The 27,657-nt window shown below is 41.1% G+C and overlaps 1 protein-coding gene across 1 annotated transcript in view; it reads right to left on the reverse strand.

Moving 5' to 3' along the window:
• Nucleotides 1-27,657, reverse strand: part of nlgn4xa (neuroligin 4 X-linked a) — a 98,032-nt gene that overhangs the window by 38,862 nt on the left and 31,513 nt on the right. Inside the window, exon 3 of the mRNA XM_085802331.1 lies at nucleotides 25,186-25,338. Coding sequence (XP_085658457.1) covers nucleotides 25,186-25,338 — 153 coding nt within the window. The remainder of the gene's footprint in view (nucleotides 1-25,185; nucleotides 25,339-27,657) is intronic.

Below are 27,657 nucleotides of genomic sequence, written 5' to 3' on the forward strand. Positions count from 1 at the left end.
GTGGAGCAGAGCGGCGAGCTGCTCAGCTATAGAGGCTAATGGGATTTCTTGGTTTCCCTCATCAAACTCATCAAATACACAATCCAACAACTCCACAACGCTCTGGTGGACAAGTTGTGAGCTGCACATTCACCACGCTATGAGATAATAACACAACGTTACCACACAGAGTTGTTTTAGAGGGAAATACAGAGACTGTTGATGAACGTTGCCTGAAGGCAACGCAGCATCTAGCAGTCTCTGAATTTACCTCTAAAACAACTCTGTCTGGTAACGTTGTGTTATTATCTCATAGCGTGGTGAATGTGCAGGTCACAACTTGTCCACCAGAGCGTTGTGGAGTTGTTGGATTGTGTATTTGATGAGTTTGATGATGAGGGAAACCAAGAAATCCCATTAGCCTCCGTAGCGTAGCTCTGAGCAGCTCGCGGCTCTGCTCCGCCGTTCTAAAAATAGCTTGCACCGACAATTAAAGGTAACGAACCTACTGCTATGACTATAGGGATTATGGCAATGGGCCAGTTTGCCAAAATGTTGAACTATCCCTTTAAAATGTAGCAAATTTCATGCTAACACGCAGAGAAACTAAAGGGCTGGATTGTGGGTCGAAGTGGGCGGGGCTTCAGAAAGTGATGGCTATGGACATACAGTAAGGACCATTTATTTATTTTTTAACATTAGGACCTTTAACTTCATACTCTACCTTATATACTGTATAAATGACATAAATGTCATTACTCATTTTATGTTCTCTATTTCTTCCTTATTACAACATATTTTAATGATATAGGGTTTGTTGTAGTACACAAAACCCCTTTAATATTGTGAAAACATACTCCTATTAAAAGCATACTAAAAATATTATAATTATTAGTAGTAGTAGTATTAGAGGTAAGTAGGCAGCTAGTGTAAAATAACACGATGCTGTGGAACCACATCCACCATGAAACTACTACTACAACAATGAACACAGGACACACATCACTGCTCAAGCTGGATCTGGGTCACAAGGCATTAAATCCCCTTGTTCATCAGCTGACCTCACACACACACACACACACACACACACACACACACACACACCACAAACACTGCAACCCACTCCCGTCACCTCGCTGCATACCATCTGTCCTCCAAAAGCCGGGCTATCAAATCCATCAGGGTCCAACAGGTCAACCTCCACAGAGCTGTTGGACGCACGTGAACCAACCAGCTGACAATGCAGCGCACACACACACACACACACACACACACACACACACATACACACATCTGTACTCACAGCATAACACACAGCCAGAGGGAAGAAGTTACAAGACGCTGCTTCTATCTGGCTCAAACATCATCGGGCTGCGGCAGGAGACAATTTCTCTAAATCATTCATGCTTCTACTTGTGATGTATATGAATTATAAATCACAGAAAATGTTGTTTTAATGGTTATGAATTCAGCTTGAATTCCAAACTTTTCTCTTCTGTGTGACACTACGGGAGGATTTTTGTAGTAATAACTCTGTAAATATGGTGATTTTATTTTCACAAATGCCCCTAAACCCCAGATTTCAATCTCTTTGTGATCCCTGTTAAAACCACATTACAGCAGTAGAGCCAGCCATCGTTGTGGTGTAATTACATTACATAACTACCCACTCCTGCATCTTTTTTTTCATTGTTATACATGGTGAAGTTAGTATGACGGAGTATTAGGGCCACATTGACAAATAAAAAAACACACAGACTTCGAGAATAAAGTCGTAAATTTGCGAGAATAAAGTCGTACATTTCCTACGAGAATAATAAAGTTGTAAATTACGAGAATAAAGTCATAAATTTACGAGAATAAAGTCGTAAATTTATGAGAATAAAGTTGTACATTTCATACAAGAAAAAAAGTCATAACATTACAAGAATAAAGTCGTACATTTCCTACGAGAAAACATTACGAGAATAAAGTTGTAAATTACGAGAATAAAGTCATACATTTACGAGAATAAAGTCGTAAATTTACGAGAATAAAGGCGTAAATTTACGACTTTATTCTCAAAGTTTGTGATTTTCTTATATGTCAATGTGGCCCTAATACTCCGTGGTAAGTTAGAAATGTGAGGGTTTAACTTTAACTATAAGCATGTGTATTTAATTTTTTTTATATAATAAATAAAATTGTTTGTTTTTTAATTATTAGGCTATTTCTATATGCAACTTGCATTTCAGCACCCAACACTTAATTTATGTTAGAAAAAAACAAAATGAAAACACTTTGTTACATTCTTATATGGGATATAGTAGCCTATGTATTTTCTTGGCAGCAATGATCCTCCATACAGTGACATCTCCAGCCTTAAGCCTAGGTTATACTTTCGCCTGGCTCCGTTGGCAGTTGGCGCGCGCACCTCGGCAGAGCGCACAGGCGTTTATACTTGCCGCATTCACCGTTGCAATATTCGTAGCAAAGACAGGGGGCGGTAGATAAAAAAAATACAATAGGAAGTAGCAGAAGCAACTAAAAACAGAGAAGAAGTAAGCAGGATTTCTCCTATAGCTCTACTATTTACCTTAATTAAAAAGCTCCGGTGTAATTGTGATAGTTAACTACATGATTTGAAAACCAACCGTCCTTGCAACATCAGTGTAGTAGTTATATAACGTTATCGATCGCTCCATGTATTGATTTTTCGCCGGCTTGTTGTAAACAGATGCACATGGAGGAGAGGAGGGACCGGATTTGCATAGTTCCTCGAGTTCTGGGTCATTTGATGGTGTTTATAACTTAATTACGAGTTGTACAAATGCTAGAGCGTACCAGCTCAGCCAGTCTTCCCTCAAATTCATCCATTTTGAACCGAGCGACACTCGCGCGGCGCGCGCCAAGTTTCAAAATCCTGGAGGTGCGCGACAGCGCGGCGCGCCAGCGCGCGACGCCGTCGCGAGGTGCGCGTTTACGTCATTTGTGGCGCGCGAGCCTCGCGCACTCGCGACTGCGTCGAGCATAAACCAGGCTTTACCATTCTTGGTAAGGCGGCTGGAGAGCACAGTCAGGCAGACTGATGGTAGTGACCATAAAAAGAAGAACAAGCAGGTCAGAGAGACAGATGGGGAGAGACAGGGAGGAAGGAATGCTTTTTGTAGAGTATGAAAATACAGCACAGCTTGTGTGTGTGTTTTTTTTTTCCTCTCCGCTGTCAGACTACACAATACGATGCTTCAGTTGTTCTGATGTTCACTCTGACTCTAGAAAATCAATCAAGTGAGATGAGGAAACTGACCACTGCCAGCAGATACTCTGCTCAACCAAGCATTAGCCTGCATTTATTGGTTAAGATGCACCTGAACAGGTACGGAGCAAAATTCAAGCCCTGACAGGTTTACACACAAAAAAATGTTGGGGTATTTCTGTAACCCAATTTCTGAGTTATTGGTGTTGAGTTAATTTTTTGGGTTATTTTTCCAGAGTGTAACCCATTTTCAGGGTTATAGGCTATGACTTTAACCCAATTCCTGGGTTGTTCAAGTAATTTCAGTGAAACAGTTGAATATTCAACCCAAAAGTTGGGTCAAAAAAGAATAACCCAAAACTTGTTGGGTTAAAATTAACCCAAAAAAAGGGTTTGTCCTTATCTGAACCAGCAGTTGGGTTAAAATTTGGTTATTTTTTAACCCAACTGTTTTTAGTGTGTACAGGGAGGAGGGGGAAGCGGCGGAAAAGGAAGGGGGTGGGGGGAATTCTATGTAATAAACAATCAATATCTGTGATTGCACATCAGATTGACCGCAGAGGCCTTTCCCCCTGACGTGCCGGTTCTTTTTTTTTCTTTTTTGCCGGCTGCGTTTCATCACTTCAAACAGAAGTGGGTCGCAAAGCAGGATGGGAAAAATAAATAAACAAACGCGAGTGACATAAGCAATCAATATTAAGCAAACATACAGGCATGTCAGAGCAACCGCTAATCCTCTTTGTGGAGACCGCCGTGGCAGCAACTCCTACAGGGGAGCTGACAGGGGGACGTAAATGGCACCCCCGAAAAACAAAGTGTGAAATCAATGCTCTATTAGTGGAATATGTAAAACATGGTGAAATGCTTGCCACAGTGCACAGCGCCTCAGGAAACCCGCTAAAAGTGATTTACAGTACTCTTAAGTAACCGTCAGAGTGGTGAGCCTCGTGCCTTTTAATGCATTACAATCGTCGTTGTTTCTATTATAGGAGAGGATATGTGCATATTACATTTTGACCTTTACAGCTGTTGGAGCTTGCATGGCTGAAATATAGTCTCGCTTTAAGTTCTCACTTCAGCTGGCTGCTTTTGTAATTATCACACATGAACGCAGCGGTGTGACACCCAGGTCCTCAGGGTGCACAGGGAGAACAGGACTTCGCTCATCTCAGTTATATGGGATGTAATCCAGGTAGCAGGGCTGATTGAAAAACCATGGGCGTTCTGTACAGATACAATATTGAAAAGTCACATTCAATCCAATGTGTTGTCAACAACTAGCTACCTAGCTATGTAGCTTGGCCAAACTACCCATAATCAGCAGCTTGGTGGTGTTGCACTGGCTCAATTTTTATTTTTTATTTTTTTATTTAACCAGGCAAAAAAGTCATTAAGAACAAGTTATTATTTGTAATCCTACTTGGGCCTCTTATTTGTTTGCTAACATTGTCAGGCTAGTTACATAACTGCCTCAACCCTTGATCGTTAACCTATAGAAGAAGCTAAATATCATTATTTCAATCGTTGCCTGAGAGTTTTCATAAGGGATGGAAACATTACTGCAGAAGTAAAAGTACTGTTGCTTTTAATTTCACTCGGAGGTGAAATTGCACCGAAGCTAACTAGCCTCATTTAGCTTGATTTGGAGAGTTGTTGATTCAAAATGATTAGTCTGTTTTTTTGATAGGAACCGTGTCTGATAATGACCATCAATGTAAAAAAAGATACAACGTACAAATACACTGAGTTTGTCTTCTGATTGGGTCATTGACTTCACTCCATAGTGGATTACACACAGCATGTATCAGAAACTTAGCCTTTAAACAAGCTCTGAGGACTTCCTGGACGTTGTGATGTCACAACTGTGTCTCTACTCTTATCCATGCCACAAGACCCTAAACGTGCAGCATTCTGCTTTTGTCTCTAGTCTCTGTATTCTAATTGGGTTGCTCAGAAAACACCAGCCAATCAGAAAAGAGCCCACTCTCCTCTAATTGGCTCACTGATCTGTTATAACTACAGCCCCACAGAGAAGCTTGAAAGAAGAGATGTAAAACTACACTGAGATGTTGTTTTGGCCTTAAACCCCAAAAATATATCAACACCTCAAATAAAACATAGAAGAAGAAGTTAATACTAAGTAAATGACTGTGTATTTATAGTCACAATACACCGATTCTTGTCCCAGCCTTTCATATTCATAGGACGAAGAGAAGCGATTCTGCCCTCTAGTCTGTGCTCCTACGTTATGTGAGTGGAGGAGCCACATTCATTAGGATTCAGATGGATTAATTAGGGAGAGAGGCAGCAGCCACCGCCTCCACGCTCGTGTCTTTCGGAAAACATCAAAGCAGCGCTGGCCGGCTTGGTGGTCAGCCATCTCACTCCTCTATTTCTTTGCCCACAAGTTGTTGAGCGACATCGCTCTTTAATCAGCCCTTTTTGCATCTGGGGAGCACTCTGCCCCACAGATATCATGCAAATGAGCCCACCTCTCTGTGGTGGAGGCCCAGTGCATTCTGGTGGTCTGCCGCTTCGCAACTTGGCACTGGAACACTCCATCATTACATAAGATCGAATTTGTGCCGGGCTGAGCCAAGCGAGCGCTGCTTTTCCTGCAGTCTCGCAGGAACAAAAAAGAAAGTTTACCTCTTAACCCCCCAATTCAGTTTTGGCAAGAATCTAGTTGTTTGTGTGGGCTTCCAGATGGATGGAGTTGGAAAGTGATCCTTTCTTTTGGCTCATGAGGTATCTGTGGGTGTGCACCTGGGTCACTGCATGTGTTACTTCTGGCTACATTCAGCTGTTTAACAAATTCACAAAAAATTCTAAAACTGTTTTGGCTTTGTCCTTATGGCATACTAAGGTTAGACTGATGGTTTTAACCAAGGCCTACAAAAGAGGACATCTGAGTACTTTCTATTGGCCCTGATCAAGCAACAATTCGAGAAAATTCAGAAGCTTTTGGGAAAACTAAAATTAGCATTAGATTTCAACAAAGAACTTGAAGGATACATATTAAAGGCAATGTGTTCTCTTCTGTATCATGTACAGAAAATAATTTTGCAAATCACAAAAAAAAGTTTGGTCAGATTTCATTTAAAGAACATTTGTGTCAATTTTGGTCGAGCTGAGGGATCCCCAACTTCCTCATCACTGTCCCTATCTAACTGAAAATACATTTTATGCTCCAAAACAGCATTGTTTCAAGGCAAACATATCACACACAACATATGAGGTAGCCCAGGTAAAAAATACTTTTCTCATTGCAGTACACCCTAAAGATCAATGGACACTATTTCTTGAGGCTTTCAAAGATAAAAGCATTGCGGAATTGCTTCCTGTTTCTGATTATTTGCAAGAATATATTTTTGATCTGAAAATCAAATGTGCCAATTTAAAGGAGAGTGAACAAAATAGCAAAAACAAAAAGGAAACCTTTTACCAAGTCGGTCCTCAAAGTGCTGCACACCCCTTAATTTCCACTTCCCTAATGAATTGGCCAGAACGCTGATGAGTTGATGAGCTCTGTTGGTCCTTGTTTCCGGACTGACCTGAAAGGTCTCACTGATCTTTCTGAGCGGCAATCATTCCGGGGTGGTACGTGGAGAAGCCCTTTTTTTCTCTTCTGTCTAATTTAAAACACTTGGGTGTGATCTTTCCCATCCTTATTGATTAGTGCAGTTATTAGCTCAGTAGATCCTCAGCCTGCTAGGACTCTTGTGAATCAGGAAATTAAGCCTATCACTGAATGATAATTCCAGAGGGCACCTCAGTGTCTCAACAAGTACCACATAGACATAGTCCTAACCACAGTGGCAATGGGTTTGAGTCCGACCCACCATCCTTTGCTGCAAGTCAAGCCAATCTCTTTCACTGCCTGTGTCAATTCTGTATCTAAATCAAGGCTTGATGCCCCAAAAATATCTTTAAAAATAACATAATTCCAGAGGATAACATGCAACTGGTTCAACCTGATTGATCTTTGACCTGGATATTACCAGATGGTCAGTCGGAGTGTACAAAATTCATGGTTTTGTTACAACCGGCGGAGGGCTGTTATTACCCCGTTCACACGAGTCCCTCCCTCACCACGCACATGCAACCCGGGGCATTTAATTTTGTTCCGACTATAAAACCACTTGTTTCACCAAATTTGCAACACACAAGCTGTGATTAGCAACATGAGTTCATTTTGACATGCAGCCCATACATGAGCATGTGAGAGCCCAGCAGGAGAAGCGACACTCCCACCATCTGTGCTATGCACATAAGCAGCCCCCCCCCTCAGGCTGTGTATATTATATATCTGAGCCCGTTCAGCCTCTCCATCATACCCCTTTTGCCCCAGCTGAGGGACCCCGGAGCGCATCCCGAGCCGCTCCCCATGGTTCCTGCTGCTGCTGCTGCTGCTGCTGCTGCTGCTGCTGGTACCATAAGCGGCTGCTGTAGGCAGTGGCACAGCACATCATATCAGACATCAGCAAAAGCAAAAGCAAGTGCTGCTGGGAAGCATATTCCTATCCTGAAATCAGCTGAGCAGCAGAGTCCGGCCCAGAGAGGCAGAGAGAGCAGCACTAACTCTAAGTGACTGACAGCTCGTGGGCCTGGGCAGGCTGCTCCAGCTCCGTCACAACAAGAGAGGCCTCTTGTGTTTGTAGTGACTAGGGTTGCAAAATTCCAGGAAACTTTCCATGGGAATTAACGGGAATATATGGGAATAAATGGGAAAACATATGAAATTTACAAAATTGAAGGTTGGCCCTTAACAGGGAACTTAAATATAGTTGGGGAAAATATATTGTAGCATAATCTTGGCTAAAACAACCAGATTTAATCCAATATAGTAAGTAATATTTTACTCACCATTCATGTTTTTGTTGTTCAGTAAAAAAAATTGATTGTTCATAAAATAATTAAAACTTGATAAAGTTCTACTCACAAATAAATCTGTTGAAATGTCATGTTTTTTAATTGTATTATTTTGCATGGATGTCTGCTTATGACAAAACAAAATATTTACATTTATGTTTGGATATGATACAGTTTGTTTAAATTACCCCCAATTTCCAGTTCGTTATTTCCCATAAATTCCCAATAATTCCCATAATTCCCATGAAAAGTTTCCAATTTGGAATATTTCCAAAATTCCCTAAATTTACCAGAAATGTTCTGCCCCTATGCAACCCTAGTAGTGACTGTTTAAAGAAGGCTGCACTGTAGAATCCAACCACAGCAGAGGTGGGATAAGGAGGAAACTTGCTCAGCAGGGGCCTGAAGATCGGGATGGATGATGAGGTGGTGAGATAAGAGTGTCGTTTGAGGTGCTGCATCTCTCACCTTGACTCAACTGTTGGGCATTTGGGAACAGGGGTACAAACTCAACTCCGACACACTACGGGAAGTTCTTTTCTGACACGGGATGCGACTGCAGTGCATTCTGGTCTATTTCATCTGCAGCAGGTGGAGGAATTGGTACCTGTCCCCTCGCGTGACAGCTGAGCGTGATCCTCTTTAGCAATGACAACAAAACTTCAAATTCACTGTTTATCATTTAAGATAAATGATAAATGATTGCTCTTGTGCTTGTAGTGACTGTTTTAAGAAGGCTGCACTGAAGAATCCGACTGCAGCAGAGGTGGGATAAGGAGGAAACTTGCTCAGCAGGGGCTTGAAGATCGGGATGGATGATCAGGTGGTGAGATAAGAGTGTCGTTTGAGGTGCTGCATCTCTCACCTCGACTCAACTGTTGGGCATTTGGGAACAGGGGTAAAAACTCAACTCCGACACACTACGGGGAGTTCTTTTCTGACACGGGATGCGACTGCAGTGCATTCTGGTCTATTTCATCTTCAGCAGGTGGAGGAATTGGTACCTGTCCCCTCGCGTGACAGCTGAGCGTGATCCTCTTTAGCGATGACAACAAAGCCTCAAATTCACTGTTTATCATTTAAGATCTCCGTAACAGTGGAGGGCTGAGCTGTCTCAGCTGACCGGGAGGAAAATCACCGAGATGAAGAAGAAAAAGTAGCTGTTTTAAAGGGTTTCTGGGTCTGTCGCCAACACTGTCACCGTTCGCCGGCTGATCATATAATCCCTGAGTGGCAGCTAGGAGAAGGAATGTCCATCCTCATCTCTTTTCCCTCCATCTCTCTTATTTCCATACCTTGAGCGCAGGATGTGACGGGCCGCAGATAAGAAAACGTCAGTAAATATCCTCCGACGGCGGCGGCTTTTACCTTTCTGCCTCCTGTCTCTGATGCATCGAGTGTATGCAGGAGCCGGATGAAGGCGCACGGAGCCTTTGTGCAGACATAACACAGCGAAAATGTGATTTTAAACCTAACAGTGACAGCTGCACATTCGCAGACACCTCTCGAGTCATCAGAGACAAAGCTGTCGAGCCGGTCGCCTCTCATCAGTGATGTTTACTGCTTCGTATTATTGCTCCCACCTCAGTTGTCATTCAGATTCCAGGGCCTGGGCTCAGCTCCTGGTTCCTGTGCAAATGAGTGATGAATGTGCTTTGAAATGCTAATGCTAAAAAAGAAAAAAAAAGAAACACAATAATATTGAAGATAAAGGTTAACCACAGGATAAACTATTTTGATGAAATCAAAGCAGCACAGCATCAAATCTGCATGACTGTGATATGAGCCTCTGAGTATTCTGGAGATGAATTTGTATATTAAAGCCAAGCAGAGGGAAGATTCAAATAAAAGCATGGATTTGCAATAATGGTACAGAGAAATCTCTCTGACCTGACGCCTCCATCTGCAGGACTACATCATCTGTTTGTGCCCAACAAAACTGGGACACATCACTTTAGGAAAATGCGTCTGTTTTATGATGTGACAGGTTTTGTTTGGCCTAAGTGAGTTCAAGGGAACATCGCCCACTGTATGTTTTTTACAGTACTAACCATGGAACAATGGTGTCATAGCAAGAAGATACCAATGGGAAATGAAAAGAGGTGCTGTATTTCAGTGGATCACAGCAATTCACCTGCACATAGAATAGAACATGTGCAGGGAGTTGTAAGTAAAAGACACAGACAGTGGTGTGCTGTATAGGTTCCACATTACAAGGGCAGTGGTGCAGATGTGAATATGCCACATTCCAGTTTACAGAGCTACTCAATATTTTGGTTTTCATTTTCATTTCATGTAATGAATGAATAGAATAAAAATACAAAAAGGAACACATGGTTCTTAGATTTTATATAAAAATGCAAAATGAAATGTTGCTTTTTCAGTATCAATAAGAAAGAAATTTAAAAAATGTTTTCTGTTTTCTCTTCAACTGAAATCAACAGAAAATGGAAACAAAAAAGTCAGATGGCAATGAGTCCTGTAGGAACATGCATGGATAAAGCTGAAACTAAAGAAATTACACTAGAAAACAATGCCAATCTCTTATTGTATTTACATTAACCACCACTCTCCATTTTGTGGTTGTATCTTTTCATCATCCAATTTTCCCCTTCAGAATTTTGTAAAACAGAAAGTAAAATCAGCAGAAAATGAAAAATATAATTGAAATTCCTATTTGAAAATTAAAATGGTAATAGTTTAGTAATTTATAAAATCTACTGAAAACTCAATCAATCAATCCATATTAATCCATACATTCTTTCAGTATTTCATTTATTTTGACTCTTGATAAGGGGGATTATGTTATTTTACCAACATTATACTTGGGGCTTTTTTTCAATAAACTTTCAGCTACAATAGAAAAGAGGGAAAACATATGTTTTCATACCCACAATGTAGGTCTCGGCCCCTCTGTGCACACTGCAGCACATAGGAAATAGGTAGCCCATTATGTTAACAAACACATGGCATGCCATTTGGAGGAAATTATATGTGGGCATCAGATTTTCCATTTTGAAGGCGATGATTGAATGGAAATGTGATGAGGGGGGTCACTGGGAGTGACTCATGCACTTCCCAGGAGGCAGTGGGGGAAATGGACTGCACTGATATTCAATGAGCGACTGTAACTGCTAAGCCAATAAAGACACCGGCTCTGTAAAGCTGCAGAATAACAAATCAACCCGGTGACACGCTGCTGTCAGAGATTAAAAGCTAATGCAACTATCTTCACTGTCATTCTGCTCCACTTAGCTGTCTCTGATTTAGATGTTTTTTGGGGGGATATTTTGTGTGTGTGTTTGTGTCGGTGTGTTTTGTTTTGTCAAAGTGACCATTTGAATGAGCTATTTTGCTGTTTCCTTTCATTATCCTCCAGACCTGCTGTGTTGCTTTTCAATTCAGGCAAAACGAGCCCGCCATCTCGCCAACTGTAATTGCCGAAAATTCATTTGTAGCCTGCAATTATCCTGACTACCCTTTGCTTACAACAGCATCTATCCAAAAGGAAGTATATCGCACTCATCTAACACATTCTCCTGGAAAACAGACTGGTGGAGGAGGGGGTGTCAAGGGTGGTTGTTGCTGCTGCACTGCAAAAATTCAAGTATCTTACCAAGAATATTTGTCTTATTTCTAGTCAAAATGTACTTTCTAGTCAAAACAAATCTCATTCTACTTAAAATAAGACACATCATATTAAAAGTAGCTTGTTTTTAGACACTTTTTACTTCTTTCAAGCAGATTTTCACTTGAAATAATTAGAAAAGATATGATAGTGGAACAAGTTTTTCTTCCTTATTACAAGCACAAAAAACATGTTTTCACTGGCAGATTTTTCTACTTATTTCAAGTGAAAATTTGTTTTAAACAAGTGAAAATTATCAAAAAACAAGTTAATTTTTAGGTTATGAGTGGAAAGAGATTAGCTTTGGCTAGAATTGAGACATTTGGACAAGAAATAAGACAAATATTCTTGGAAAGATGTTGAGTTTTTACAGTGTGCAGCCATCATCTGTCATGGGAGGGAGATTGAAAACAATACAGCCGGATCAGGGAGATTTACTGACCCCCCCCCCCAAAAAAAACAACCTTTTAACCACTAGTCTACTTTCTTCCATGTTATCAGCTGTTATTAGCCGCGAACAGCCGTGTCCATGTGCAGTTTGAGGCCGACAGGGACGTCCATCTCCTCCAAGGGAAAAACCATCTGGACTCTCAAATCCCTCCAGTGCATCTGTTGCATTCTGGGTCTGGATGGAGAGCAGCTCCTAAAGCTAATAAACGCTTCAGATTGCGACAAAACGAGTCCCGCGAGCAACAACGTTTTTGTTGTGAACGCATGCAGCCCTCCCGGTTATTTCAGACAGCTAGAAGCTGGGCGAGGATACACAACTTCAACATGAATATCAATACAATTTAGTTTTTGTTTGGAATCACAATGAAGGCTGCTGAGCACAGAGCCGTGACAATGCTGACCTTTAAAAGCCAGGTTTGGTTAGAAAACACAAACGCAAGGCTTATGTAAGAAGAAACTGTCCAGCAAGTTAGAGTTCACCTAACACAGGGAGTAAGATGAGAAGGTAAAGGTAACATATTATAGTACAAAGGATTTCTATGTTTTCTTTGATTATTAAGCTCTAGGTATGTAAATTTAAAGAAGCATCAATCCACAGAAAAAAGCACACAGGCTGTATCAGAAACTAAGCCTTAAAACGAGCCATCAGGAAAAAAAACCTGAGAGAGGAGGTGTAATACAACACTAGGATGTTTTTTTGGCCTTAAAGTAAAATGCCAACATTTTTTTTTCATGTCTTGCCTCACTCCCGAGTCCATGATAAGCAGATAGACACCATCCTTTTGACTGTGCGTGCAGTAACAAGGGAGATAGAGCCGTATCGTCCGTAATTAGCTTAGCTCAAATGCTGGAAGTGTATGGGTAGTGTTAGCCTGCCTCCTACCTGAGCCGAAATCAGCAGTCAGAATCTGATTTCATTTTAGCTCTAAACTCTGTAAATATATCACTTTATCAACATTTCAAACATGTTTAGGTGAGAAAGTAGCCGTTTAGATCAGCAGTGTGTCGTTAATTTGTCTAAATACCAGCTGTTTACAATTTTGTTCAGACGAATTCGACGCTACTCAAGCTAGCTGTTGTGACCAACGCACTTCCGGTTACTTTCGTTTACTTTCACAAAATAAAACACCTGTTGCCCTTTACATACAGAAAACCATGACGATAGAATTTGTGCTTTTACTTTGAAATAGGAAGCTAACCTACCCTCGATGTAGCTAGCTTGAACCAAAATAAAGCGTCTTTGCTTGAACCCTCCGTTTTGACCGATCTCGTCCCGTTAGCGGCATTTGACCGCTCAAGATGCCTTACCGGAGAGTTTTGTCAGCTCTGAGACGAAGATCGGTCCCTTTAGAGTTGCTAGGCTACCATTACCCACCTTTACCGATACACTTCCAGTGTTTGAGCTAAGCTAATTACGGGGATACGGCTCTATCTCCCTTGTTACTGCACGCACAGTCGAAAGGATGGTGTCTATCTGCTTATCATGGACTCGGGAGTGAGGCAAGACACGTAAAAAAAAAATGTTGGCGTATCCCTTTAAAACCAAAAATATATCAACACCTCAAATGAACCACAGAAGAAGAAGTAAATACTGAGTAAATAACAGTAAAGTGAAAATCTGTGCACAAACTGAATCTAAACAGTTGTGATGATGAAGAAGGTTGGACCAATTATATTCAGCCAAAAGTGATAGTATGGAAGCTTTGAAGGACCATATTTTTTACCCAGAGGCAAAAAATCAAAGACACAACAGAAAAAAAAAGTCGGACAATTCATGTTTGCTGTTGTTTAAAGGTCTGTTTGTGATCATAGTACAAAGCGAAACAAAATCATGCGAAATGAGCCCCTCAGCGGTGATTAGGCAGGTTTTGCGCTTTGAAGGCAGTCAGCAAAGCAAAGAGCCAGGCTAGCTGTTAAGCATGGCTAACCATGTCCTGACTAAAGCTCTGCACTCAACAGATCGATCTTCTCATCTCACTGTCAGAAAACAAAGTAAACGGGCATATTTCTAACCCGAATCGACGCGAGAGAGATGATGTCAACATGTGGGCCGAGGAGACGGGGCTGAAGCGCTGACAGCTAGTGGACGCCGCTGATTAGTCAGGACCATGTCAGTGGCACACACTGTCACAGGCACACACAGAGCGCCATTTGTCATGTTAATGACTGTTTTGCCAAAGCGACAGATGACTCCGCTCACCCTCCTCCTCTCGCCCTCATCATGTGTTGCCGGCCAAGACGAAGAGCATGTTTTTGCAGAGTGTCTTTTCCTTTTTTTGTTTGCAGCAGCAGCAGCAGCAGCAGCAGCAGCAGCAGCAGCAGCAGCAGCAGCAGCAGCAGCAGCAGCGGGGTCTGAGCTGCAGCTGCAGCCCTCTGCCTTTCTGTGTCATGTCAGAAGGCATCACCTCATCGTCTGACTCATGACTAGAGTGGATATATCCGCCGCTGACTGTTGTCATGAGATGGCTACAGCGACGGCACATTTCCCTCTTGCCCCTCGCGTGTCATCACTCGTCACTCTGCTAGCTAGCGGGGAGTGGGGTTAGTGGAGTGGGGGTGGGTGGGGTGGGTTGGGGGGTTTTGGAGTGGTAATGACCTCCTCCCAGCCACGGCTGTCCTTGCAGGCACGGAGGAGTCATAAAGGAGAAGGAAGTGGAGGCTGCTGGGAGGCTGAGTACCTGCCCTGCAGCTACTAGAGGGGCCACTAACAGACCAGAATAGAACAGAGTGAAGCAGAATGAAATAATGGAAAAGCAGAAAGAAGAAGAATAACGTGGATAATGGAGGGCAGGTGAGGATAGGCGTTTAGTTTCAAAGTACCGAACAAAAGTTTGAAATTAAAGCAGAGGGACAGATTGAAAAGCGCAGCAGTTTCCTCGTCTCCTGACTCTACTTAGAGAGTCCAGTTTTTTTTTTGGATTAGCCAGAAAGTGGGCGGAGTCAGGGACTGCCAAGATGGAGAAGGTGGAGCAGCTTCAAAGCAACCTCTGTGACATCAGCGACAGGTTGCTGAGGAGTCCATCTTTATTTAAAGAACACCTTAAGTTAAGACTTTCCTTTAAGGTTTTCTTCAAATAAAAGCAGTTGCTTGAAACCTCCCTAAGTCCTCTTAAATTCTTCCTTAAAATGTTCACTTAAGTATTTATATTTTTCTCATTATCTTAGTCCCAGTCTTAGGAAATAATTAAAGTCAGTTCAACTATTCCGCAAAAGACCTTAGCGGCCAAATTAAGGGGGAAAAACTCTCTACTTTTTGGGGATATAAATGAGGCAAATGGGCAGATTCTGTGAAGATGACAACAATGTCTCATGACCAAGAGACATCCTTGAAGACACAGTAGAGTTTCAATGCTGTAACACAAAGTAACTCCCTTCGCTAAGGAAAAATTAAACCTTAAGAATAATATTCAAGTGGAAAACTCCAGGTGTTTAGTTAAGTTTAGATTTCTGTTTTGTAGGGGTGTAACGAATAACCGATTTGAATCGGAAAATCTGTTTTGATTAAAAAGATGCGAGTGCATCGGTACACGGACTAATGAATCGTCTCAATGTAGCTTGGACCGATTAAAAAGTTATGAATCGGTGTGACCGTCTCCCTCTCCCTTTTGCAGTGCTAGCTCAAGCTTTTTTTTTTTCAACACACATGTGGACTTCCACTCGTGCCTCCACTCATATTTTGCAGCAAAAAGTTACACAGGAGGACTTACAGTACGTGCTAGTTAGCAGCGCAGTCCCCCTGAAGGAAGATCAGAGGAACTAACAACGAAAAAAAGAGCTCTGCTGTCTCTCTCTCTTCAGCCTGGTGTTTGGTTGCACTTTGTGTAAAAGCAGTTCAACATAGGAAGATCTAAGTGCCAATGCTGCTCAGCTGTAGCACCGTGTGTGTGTGTGTGTTTTATAACGGGAAAAAAACAACATAAAAAAACAACAGAAGATGATGAACCTCTGTGCAAAAAGAAAGAGCAGTTGTTTGTTTGCTCTTAGTTGTTTCTTTGACTTTAATTTGTGCCAACAAAACTTTAATATTGTTTATTTTTTCAGCCAGAAGGGCTTTGGAGAGCTCTTACATGTTGTTGTTACATGTTACACTATATACTTGTTATCTAGCCTTTGATAAATCTGCAATAATATAAACTATCATTGCATCATAAAGTATCCCCTCGAATTGAGCTGTGCAATATCGTATAGAAATCGCATACCGAATAACCTAAACAGCCCATAACCTCACTGTGCTGTGTATTGATGAAACTGAGACGCTGTCCGTGGTGCTGAAATCACAGACAGAATCATACAAACTCTTCATCTGATATTAAATTGTCCTCTCGAGCTAATATCAATATCTCTCAGGCTATTTTAAAAGACATATTGTGGCAACGTTCTGAACACAATAATTTTCCCGAAGTGAAGTAGTGAAGCAGCCATTAGAGTTAAATGTTGCGTAGGTTCCTTTGATTTTCCATTACTACAGCTATAGATGTTGGAACATATACAGGCGCCGACACTTCAGCCATCAATGCTCAAAGTCCCTAATAGATATCGTAAGAGCTCATGGCAGCAAATCAACTGTCTCCATGGAAACAGTACAACTATACTGCTGTAAAATATATTTTATTGCTGTAATTTACTCTTTTTTCCTCCTTTACCTTGAGTACCTCCATCAGCTGAGGATAAGTTGAATTTTAAGTAGAAAATCTAAAGCTCAGGGCCGTTGCTAGGAATTCTGGGCCCCCTTAAAGAATACTAAAGAGCCCCCCCCTAACTTTTCCACTTTTTTTTCCTAGACTACGTATGTATTATCATTTTTTATTTAGCCTACTTTGTTTTAATGCTAAAGCAGCATTACTATGAGTATTAGTCAGGGTCTTATGCAGAATAAATCAGTCATACAAAGATTAGACTACTAGGTGGGGGGTGGGGGTGGTGCCCCATTTCCTTTTTCCTTTTCTTTTTCTCTCCTTTTTTTTAATTTAATTTTTTTTAATCATTTTTATGCACATTTGTTTTGGTTTTTCTTGCACCTTATTGAAGTGCAAGGTTAACACTATTACTATTATTATTTTGCAATTTAGTTGTTACAGTCAGTTTTGTTTTGTACTGTCTCTATTGTCATTAATGAGTCATGTTTCTTGGTTGTAATTTGTATTCTCGTTAAATAAACATTTGATCCCAAAAAAAAAAAGATTAGACTAGTAGGGTTTTATGGGCCCCACTGGGCGCTGGGCCCCTAGAATTATCATCACCTTTCTCCCCTATACGGCCCTGTCCCAGCTATTTCCCATTTCTCTTCATTGGTGGAGACCAAACAGCTAAAATAGATTAGAAACTTATCTACTAGGTGACTATATGCAGCTCTTTAATAAGAAGTACATGACATAATGTTTTATTTCACCTTGTAAACATGATGAGGCGAGATCATGACAGGTGAATAAAACAGAAACATCTGATGAATAAAGAGGGCAACATGGTGCATGTGCTGAGGTTTTAAGAGCAAAGAGGCAACACATCTCTGGGCAGGCGGCAAGCCATCGCTAGTCAACTCACGTCTGGTCACAATGGGCAACAGTGGGGGGGTTGAGTTGAGTTGAGTTCGGGGGGGGGGGTTGGAGGAAGGGAAAATGGAGAGCACCATGTGCCTCTGACAGATCCCAGAGCAGCGTAATGAAGCTCACCGTCGCTCTGGCTCGGGCCACAGCTTCCTGTGGCCAGATGGCGCTCGCTGTTTTCCAAGAGACCTCATCCTGGCACCTCCGACAACTAAACCCCACTGCTGGAAATGAAATCTGGACAACGCTGATGGACAACACTGCAGCTCCGGTACTTAAGACATTGCCCCGCCACAACTAGTGCAGCATTCAGACCTTCAACTCTGCAGAAGTACCCCAAGCCGAGCATGAATAATTGAGGCCGAGACTTGAAAAGTCTGGCGAAACCAAAACAATAAAAAACAAGCTGACATGCATTAGTACAGCTCTGAATTTGTGTGGTTTTTTAATGGTTTGTGTTCGGAGACTTTAAACACTTTGTAATTTGCGGTAAATGCCTCCCCTTTAATAATTTAAAAGACGTTTCCTGGAAAGAACTCTGTAATTTGGTGCTAATTATAAGGAAAATAGAGACAGTGTTCAATTGGTTCACTTCCAATTCATTAATTCTCATAATTGCTGGTATAACCCGGAGAGTCTTTTAGCCGGCGCGCAACAGACGTTCGCAGTGCTGGACATGGAAAATATGAACTTTGAATACGAGTGTGGTGGAACATGTGAGCAATAAAGTTTCCAGTAATTAATGGAGCTTCCTACTTTCTTCATAATGACTATGTTCCTTGCAGCAAACTTCAAGGGAAATAAGAAATTAGGCAATTTACTTGACTTAGACCTGCAGTAAAGCACCCCGACACCAGGCCCGCCTTAAAGGTCCCATACTTTACACTTTTCCTGAGCTTTCTTTTAAGTCTTGACCTATAAGGAGATGGATCTGTTGTTTTGAGAACCAAAAACCATCAGATGAAGCTTCACATCTCTTTCAGGCTCTAATGAAAAAGACACTCGATCGTCAGTGGTTGAGAGGGGGCTTGGTTTATGCGACTGTTTTGTTGTGACGTCACAAAATCCAGGAACAGGCTGTGTGCATTTCAGTATTGATTAAGCACTGTAATACTTCCAATTTCATCTATTTTTGTGCTTACTTCACAGATTTGTTTATTTATTTTATTGATAAGGACATGTGTACAAAACACACTTTAAACATATTGGATTATAACAAAAATATATTAAAAAATAATTTTAAAAAGATTATTTTGTCTCATTTTATATGATACGGAAACTTCAAACTAAGCCATCAGCGCTTCCTGAATTTTGTGATGTCACAACAAAGCAGTTATATTCATGCCCCAAGCCCCGCCCACCTGGACCCACCATCTGCTAGAATTTTATTACATCAATCAGAAAACAAATATATTCAAATCCAATTCAATTGAATTATTCGGGTTGCAAAATTCCAGGAATTTTCAAAGTTGGAAACTTTCCATGGGAATTAACGAGAATATATGGGAATTAAAAAATACCAAATTTACAAAATTGAAGGTTGGCCCTTAACAGGGAACTTAAATATAGTTGGGGAAAATATATTGTAGCATAATCTTGGCTAAAACAAACAGATTTAATCCAATATAGTAAGTAATATTTTACTCAACATTCATGTTTTTGTTGTTCAGTAAAATAATTGATTGTTCATACAATAATCAAAACTTGATAAAGTTCTACTCACAAATAAATCTGTTGAAATGTTTTTTAAGTGTATTATTTTGCATGGCTAGCTGCTTATGACAAAACTAAATATTTACATTTATGTTTGGATATGATACAGTTTGTTTAAATTACCCCCAATTTCCAGTTAATTTCCAGTCAATTCCCATAAATTCCCATAATTCCCTTTTTTTTCTGACTCAAGACCTCCAATAAACCATAGAAGAAGAGTAAAAAATGGGACTAATTCCACCTCCGGCCGCCGGCGCTGAAACATGAGCTTCCATTGACAGCTGTGTGAGGCTGAAGTGACGGGTGATGAGTATCCGATGACTTCTCTCTCTCTCCACTCACACTCCTCTTCTCTCATCCCGACACCGCCTGCGGAGCTCGCCGTCCACTTCACACGAGATGTCAGCGCTACACACTCATGCACACACACACACACGCACACACACATGCTGCACTGTTGCACGTTAGCACCTTCCCAGCAGCAGCAGCTTGTAGTATCTGTCTCTTGTTCAGTCACAAAGATGTTTATCGATGGTTAAATATTGGGATTAACGATTCTTTGTTTAACAGATTTCAAGTGATGATCTACTGTATATATATGGATGGTCCGTCAAAAAAGGTATCCAAAATGGTGGTGAACATTATTTTCACTATGGCAAAGTATCATATACACAAGAATAAATGGAATAACAGCAAGCAGCCCAACATAAACTGTTTTAAGAATGAAATTAAAAACTATATAACATCCCTAAAGGTGTTATCTATCGGAGGAAAACCAGTCCATAAATGAGTTGTATGAAACAATGTCAGAGTCTCTTATTGCTCTTTGAGTTTACAGTCCTATGTTCTTAAACACGCTTGATGCACTATGTTGAAATGTCTACCCCTGTAATTATTATTTTTATTTTATTTTATTTTATTTTACCTGTCTTGTCTGTAACAACATCTATTGCACGTCTGTCCGTCCTGGGTGAGGGATCCCTCCTCTGTTGCTCACGCTGAGGTTTCTCAGATTTTTCCCTGTTAAAAGGGTTTTCTAAGGAGTTTTTGGAGGATATGTTACGATTGTTGTAAGCTTGTACTGTTTTAAATGCAAGCAAATGTTTTTTTTTTCCTCAAATGAGTTCAAATTGGAATGTATGACATTGTGAATTTGAAATAAAGCTTTGAAAAGCTTGCGGTATCTGTTAGAGGCGCAATGACCACAGCCTACGTACTTTTATTTCAATCCAGCAGTTTTACTGACTTTTCCACCAATCTCTCCAACTTGCTACACAGAAGTCTGGCTGACGTCTGCTAATCTCCAGCTCGGGGCTCCAGGTGTGCTGCTCCGCTCCGCCCCGCCTCGTCTGCTTCAGCCAGCACATCTGCATCTCATCATCTCATCAGCACCACTCCTCCACATCCAGGCTGCCAGCACGGTGCAGCATCCAGACCTCATGGTGAACTCGAGTCCTGACTAACCTTTATCCCCCCAAGATCCCACCAGCTGGCCATCCTTCCCTCCATCCTTAAAGCTCAGTTATCGACTTGAACAGTTTCCTGCCTCACCTCATGCCCGCACCAACCAATGTCTAACCCAAAACAGGTTTCTACCTCACTTTCCCGCAGTTTCCCTGAATGTAATCTTCACGTTTCCTGCAGCTGCTGCTTCACATTAAAAGCCTTCCACCGGGGGAACCAGCGGGAGGCTTTTACTTTGCAGCAGCTGCAGGAGCTGGATGTGGAAGGTTGTTTTGGTGACCGAGTTGGCAGAGATCACTTGGCCGAGCCATTGTTGGGGCGGAAAGTGGTGACAAAACACCTCCAGCGCTGTGTAGTCAGCTTATCAGCTTAAAACATTACAGCCACGGCCTGATTGATGCATTAAAGGCCCCCCCGTTGACCCAAACATGGACCAAAACTCAGAGGTGTGGGTGTGACACAAAACATATGTTTCTACGGCAACGAAAAATAAAAGATCGACATTGAGGTGTTTTTTTTCATCATTCAGCAAACACCATTTCCCACAGGTCAGCTATGGGTTATGGTTAGTTCAATGTCTCTTATAACAGCTGTATGTGTGGTAAGTTCAGTGTTATCCCTTACAGAAAAAGCACATGAACTTCACATGTGATTCACATGTGCAAAATTTTGCAAATGTAGAAAAACATGTTTCCACATGTGGAAAAATGGCTTCAGATAGGAATTCACATGTGATTCACATTAAATTGGGCCAAAACCACGTTTCCCATGTGCAAATAACATGATTCCCATGTGCAAAATTGTTCACATGTGAAGTTCATGTGCTTTTTCTGTTCACATGTGAAAAATTTAGCAAATGTGTAAAAACACGATTCCACATGTGGAAAATGGGTTCAGATAGGAATTCACATGTGATTCACATAAAATTGGGCCAAAACCACATGTTTCCCATGTGCAAAATTGTTCACATGTGGAAAAATCCCATGTGAAATTTTACAAATGTGTAAAAACATGTTTCCACATGTGGAAAAATTGGTTCAGATAGGAATTCACATGTGATTCACATACAATTGGGCCAAAACCACTTGTTTCCCATGTGCAAATAACATGATTTCCATGTGCAAAATTGTTCACATGTTAAGTCCATATGCTTTTCCTGTAAGTACAATTTGGGACAGTGGAGCGCTGGTTTGTTCTCTGTCTGTCATAACAGTGGGATAGTGGAGTGCATGTGGTTAGTTCACTGTCTGTAATAACAGTGGGAAAGTGGACTATCTGTGGGTAGTTAAGTGTTTCTGATAACAGTGGGACAACAGATCGTCTCTGTCTGTAACAAAAGCAGGACAGTGAACTATCCGTGGTTAGTTCAATGTTTCTGATAATAATGGGGCAATGGAGAGTCACTGTCTGTAATAATAGCAGGACAGTGGACTATATGTGGGTAGTTCAGTGTTTCTAATAACAGTGGGACAGCGGGGCGCTTCTGGTTGGTTAATTGTCTGTAATAACAGCAGGACAGTGGAGTGCCATTGCAATTCATTCACCCGCTCACTGCCTGATGCCTTTTTACACGAACCAGCGATCCGGCATGTTATCAAGGTATCTATCTGTTCTCCTCATTCTCTCTATCTGTGTTCTCATCTGCATTCCTTCTCTCTCTCCTCCACTGTGCACACTTTTCCAGAACACCTTCTCCCCCCGGCTCTCCGGCGACTAAATATAGCGACTGGTGCAGACAGCTCGGCCTTATAACGAATGGTAAGCAGAGCAGAGCAAAGCGGCAGCGAGTTAGTGTGGCTTTCACATCCGACAGACAATGAACCACATGCAAACAGCAGAGGAACCGCATGAAACCACATCGCAGCTCCAGATGAACTGAAATCTACCTCTAATACCGAGATCGGTGTCACGGACTTCAGCTCGGGGCTAAATCTAAATCCGTGAAACATGATCATGGAGGTGCACTTAGTATCAAGACAAATATCACTGGCTTATAATGGGTGTACAGCTTTAAATACACAGATTTAAGGATATACATCGAAGACTGGGACAAAAATCTTCCTGCAGCTCTGTCTCCCTGGAAATTATTTTTTGGGGAACAACAAATAGTGCTAGCATTTGGTTAGCTAAACACGCAGTCACAATCTGTAGGCTAAATTGTGTTTTTTAAAATTCAATAGAAAATGTTAAATGATGTAATTTGATAATTGGTAAGCTTGTGTTAATCAGCTAACTGGCAAGCTAACTGTTGCATTAAAGTTAATGCAACAGTTAGCTCGCTAGTTAGCTTGCTGCTAGCCTACGGAAGACGGAAATCATGGTTACCTTGCTAGCAAGCTAACCATGATTTCCGTCTTCCATAGGCTAGCAGTCGGGTTGCAAGCAGGATTAAACATAAAATGGGTGGCTTGAAAATGTTACCATGGTAATGAATTAATTTATATTGTAAAATGAAATATATGCTAATATGATTTTACTGTAAATTAGCCTACTAGGCTAATTATGGTCCATCCTCTCTGATGTTAGCTTGTACGTTTTTAAAACGACACAGGAGAGTTTCTTAAAGTTTTAGTCAACTGTGAATAGTTTGATTAGAATATAAAGACATATCTTAATGCAAATTGAGATATTATTTTAATAAACGATTAGGCTAACAGCATTAAAGTCACAGTAGGGGTATCAAAACTTCCAAAACTTCAAAATATATGCTGAAAACTGGACAAATATAGGACCTTTAATTGTCACAGATGTCATTTCCACAACAAACACATGTTCAGCTTGAAAACAACAAGCCACAGCTTTGCTCCTTCCAAAAGAATTTCAATATAAAGAGGCTCAAATCTCGAAACTCCTTCCTTCCCCCCAAAAATAAACATTTGATGTTATCAGCCTCTGCTCATTTTCTTGGACATTCAGAAGCCAAACCTTTATGTCAAAGGCAAGATAAAGTATCCCTGCGCCAGCCAGAAACAGCTTTCATCTCTTAGACAGGGACAAAATAAGATGCACACAGCGGTGTGGTGTCGATACCAGCCCAGATACCACTTTTCCCTGAGTTTTTCAGGCTGCTTGATGTTCGATGCTGCAGGATGATTAAAGCGGAACTATGCAGGATTTGGGCTGTAATTATTGTGGCTCAGAGTCACTGTGATGGTAGAGCGACCTGTTATGAAGTGAATGGGGTCTAGGCCAATGCGCTCACCCCCCCCACTGGCTGAAAACCGCACTTGCAAGATCAGTCGTCCGTCTCGGTGTTACAAATCTCGTCAATGGATAGAAGTATCGCGAGAAACTGCCTTACGGCAGTACGAGATAAGAACGCATATGACGTCATGCATGTCACGAATCGTGATTGGTTTGAGTTCGGAAAGTCGGAGGAAACCATGGAAACATGAAATGTTTGTACTGAGGAAGTTCAGCTTGTGGCTAACGGGGAGCTAATGCTAACACAGACACACACACCATGGGTCTTTTATAAGATAATGTAATACATCATGACACACACACACACACCTTCGCGTTTTGGAACCTTTATTCATGTGTGTGTATGTCTGTGTCTTTGTGTCTGTGTGTGGCCCTATTAGCGTTAGCTCTGTGCTAGCGTTAGCTCCGTGTTAGCATTAGCTCGGTGTTAGCAGGGCTTAGCAAACAGCAGTAAACACAAGCACGTGTAGGGGGCGGAGGTGGTGGCGGCGAGTTTTTTTTTTTTTTTACGACAGTGACATGTGCCTACCAGAACTGTGGGGGAGCTCCGGAGAGGAAAAAAAAGAGAAACCAACGAAGGAGCGAGCTATTTCCGGCCGACTTGCAAAGTTCTGCTTTAAAGTAATTGAAAAAAAAGCACAAATGTAACAGCCTTTGTTTAATTTGCATGTGCTTATCTGGTGCTGTGTGGGTCGTTCAAGGCTGCTCTGCAATACAACCATTTGAAATAAAGAGGAGAATGCCGGAAAATGCAAAACACCTCCTACACAACCATTAGCAACTGACTGGCACAGGAGGTGGAAAAAAAATCCTAGGAACCACAAATGCCGTCAAGTATAGATGGATTAACCTGCTTGATTTGCTACGGTGAAATGGTATGGTAACAGCCAGACCATGAGCACTTCCAGTTTAATTAAAGACATCAAAGATTCAAAAATCTATTTTAAAAAAAAGAAGCTTTTGAGGACTTGGATCAACACCCAAACTTGAACGTGAGTTTCGTAGCCCCATTGACCCCCCACTTCCAGCCAGTTGGTGAACCAGCAGGAGCCAATTAGTCATTAAATCAATAACTGATTCAATCGGCCCAGACTCACCGAGCACCCCCAGTCGGTAGTTGATGGTGATGACGATGACGTTCCCGTAGCTGGCCAGGATGCTGCCGTCGATCATGTTGCCAGTTCCCTCCATGTAGGAACCCCCGTGGATGTAAACCATGACCGGCTTCAGCCCGTTCTCGTCGTGGATATCTGCAGAGAAAGGGACAAGACGGGCGGGAATTTAGGGCACGAAGACGAACAAAAGGCATAGATCCGCAAAGTACAACGAATGCACAGATCATAAAGGGCCCCAAAGGCTCCATCTTTACTGAGTGGCAATTCAATTAACTGCACAAGATAAACTGATGTTTTAAGGGCCGTACGGTGGCACCTACTATATATTTTAATCTTAAAACCCTTGAGCAGACACAATGTCACAATCTAGATTTAGTTTTTTAAATATTTAAGTCAGTATAATAAACTTGCATATGACATTCCTTTTGAATAATTTAGCACTTTATCAAATTAAATGAATAGTGGAAACCTGTGATTATTGCTCCTTCAACCAAACAATCTGACATATACTGAATATATTCATTATACATAATGTCAATATATGCTCTAGAGCAAATGGGGATTAAAGGTCCTTCCATTATTCTTCTTATTTATTTATTTATTTATTTATTATATATTTACAAATGTAGCCAATACAATAACTATACAGCTCTTATAAGCTACAGTAATGCTTGTCAATACATACTGTAGGCCTGGCTTTTTTACAACATGGTCTCTAGCAATGATGTATTTGAGGAAAAAAAAAATCAATATGGAGAGTGAGATTTTTTACCATCTGTGAAAATAATTACATTTTGTTCCGGGCTCATTTTTTAGTTTACTTTTTCTAAATTTGTTTAATTTTCCCCCCTCTTCCACTCCTTTTAATGGCCACAGATGAAAATAAATATATAAATTATTCTCACACAAAAACTGTTTTCACAGATGGGAAAAAAGACACAATTATCCTGGCAAAATGAATGAATAAATAACCAAATCAACTGTTTTCACAGATGGACACAAAAGAAATACTTTGAAAAACAATCCTGACCAAAAAAAAAGAATTAATACATTTCACTTGGCTCTCAAGGCTGAATATCCTAGCAGGAGCCGTTAAAATATACTGCACTTATAGTAAAACCTCCATAATATCCTTTCACCACGGTCTGGGGCTTAGATGAAGCTACACACTACAAAATGTTGGGTTACCTCTGTAACCCAATTTCTGAGTTATTGGTGTTGGGTTAAATTTTTGGGTTATTTTTCCAGAGTGTAACACATTTTCAGGGTAATAGGCTATGAATTTAACCCAATTCCTGGGTTGTTCAAGTAATTGGATTTATTTTTTTCAATCAATCGAGAAAGTTTTCTTTCTCTTTTGAAGAGGTACTAATGATAAGTAATTGTACTTGAAGGACCACTTAACCACTTTTCAATCTAGGTCTGCAGGGAGCGCTCCAAACTTGTTAACCAGTGACACCACTGCCATTTATTTCTGTGACAGTGGTGTCACTTGGTAGAAAAGTTTACAACAACCCAATTTTAACCCAACTGCTGGTTCGAATAAGGATGAACCCCTTTTTTGGGTTATTTTAACCCAACGGGTTAAGAAAAAAAGAAAAAAAAGAATAACCCAACCTGTTGGGTTAAAATAACCCAAAAAGGGGTTTGTTTGAACCAGCAGTTGGGTTAAAATTGGGTTATTTTTGAACCCATCTGTTTTTAGTGTGTACGCTAAGCTACAGTCATCAAGCATGCTAACAGCTTGGAGCAAATCTTGGTCACACACATGGACAACATTCTTAATTGTTGTCCTCATGAACAAACCAACAGTAAACACCATCAATCTGCTCAAAATGAGATTAATTTCACTTTCCTTGTTTTAATTTAACGTTGATTGTTTTACAGTGCAACAGTCTTAGATGTATAGCTTGACACTGCACCCTCATGCAAACCTTGATGAGAGTTTCCATGGCTTTAACCCTACAATCCCTGCATCTGTCTCCTCTGCCGCCTTCAATTGTTCTGTGTATAATGCTGCAATTAGGCCAGATGAATACCTTGTTTATGAGGCTCTCCAGTTGTGATTAAGCTGGGTGATTAGTACATGTGTAGGTGGTGATTATAAATTAAGACTAGGTCATTTGCATGACAGAAGATGGAAGGAGATGATATAAATCCTTAGAACAAGCAGAGTTTACAATAAATCAGCCGGCAGCGTCTTCATCATCTACATGAAATCCTCTGGGTGCTCTCTACCGAGTGTGATGCATAAATACTGTCTGAGCACATCTTTCTGCCGGGGAAAAAAAAAAAAAAAAGCCAAAAGAAGTATCATTATTGTCCTCGCACGGCGCTGAATCTCTCAGATCTCCTGCACTACAGTAAGCCTCGATTGCCTGGAACCAACACGCTGAACGAAACCATTATCCCCGGCCCCGCCGACCGGGCTCGCTTGCAAGTCTCTCAAATGTC

This window comes from Trachurus japonicus, chromosome 2, assembly GCF_045865225.1.
Source record: "Trachurus japonicus isolate A0001 chromosome 2, Traja_1.0".
Taxonomy (NCBI): domain Eukaryota; kingdom Metazoa; phylum Chordata; class Actinopteri; order Carangiformes; family Carangidae; genus Trachurus; species Trachurus japonicus.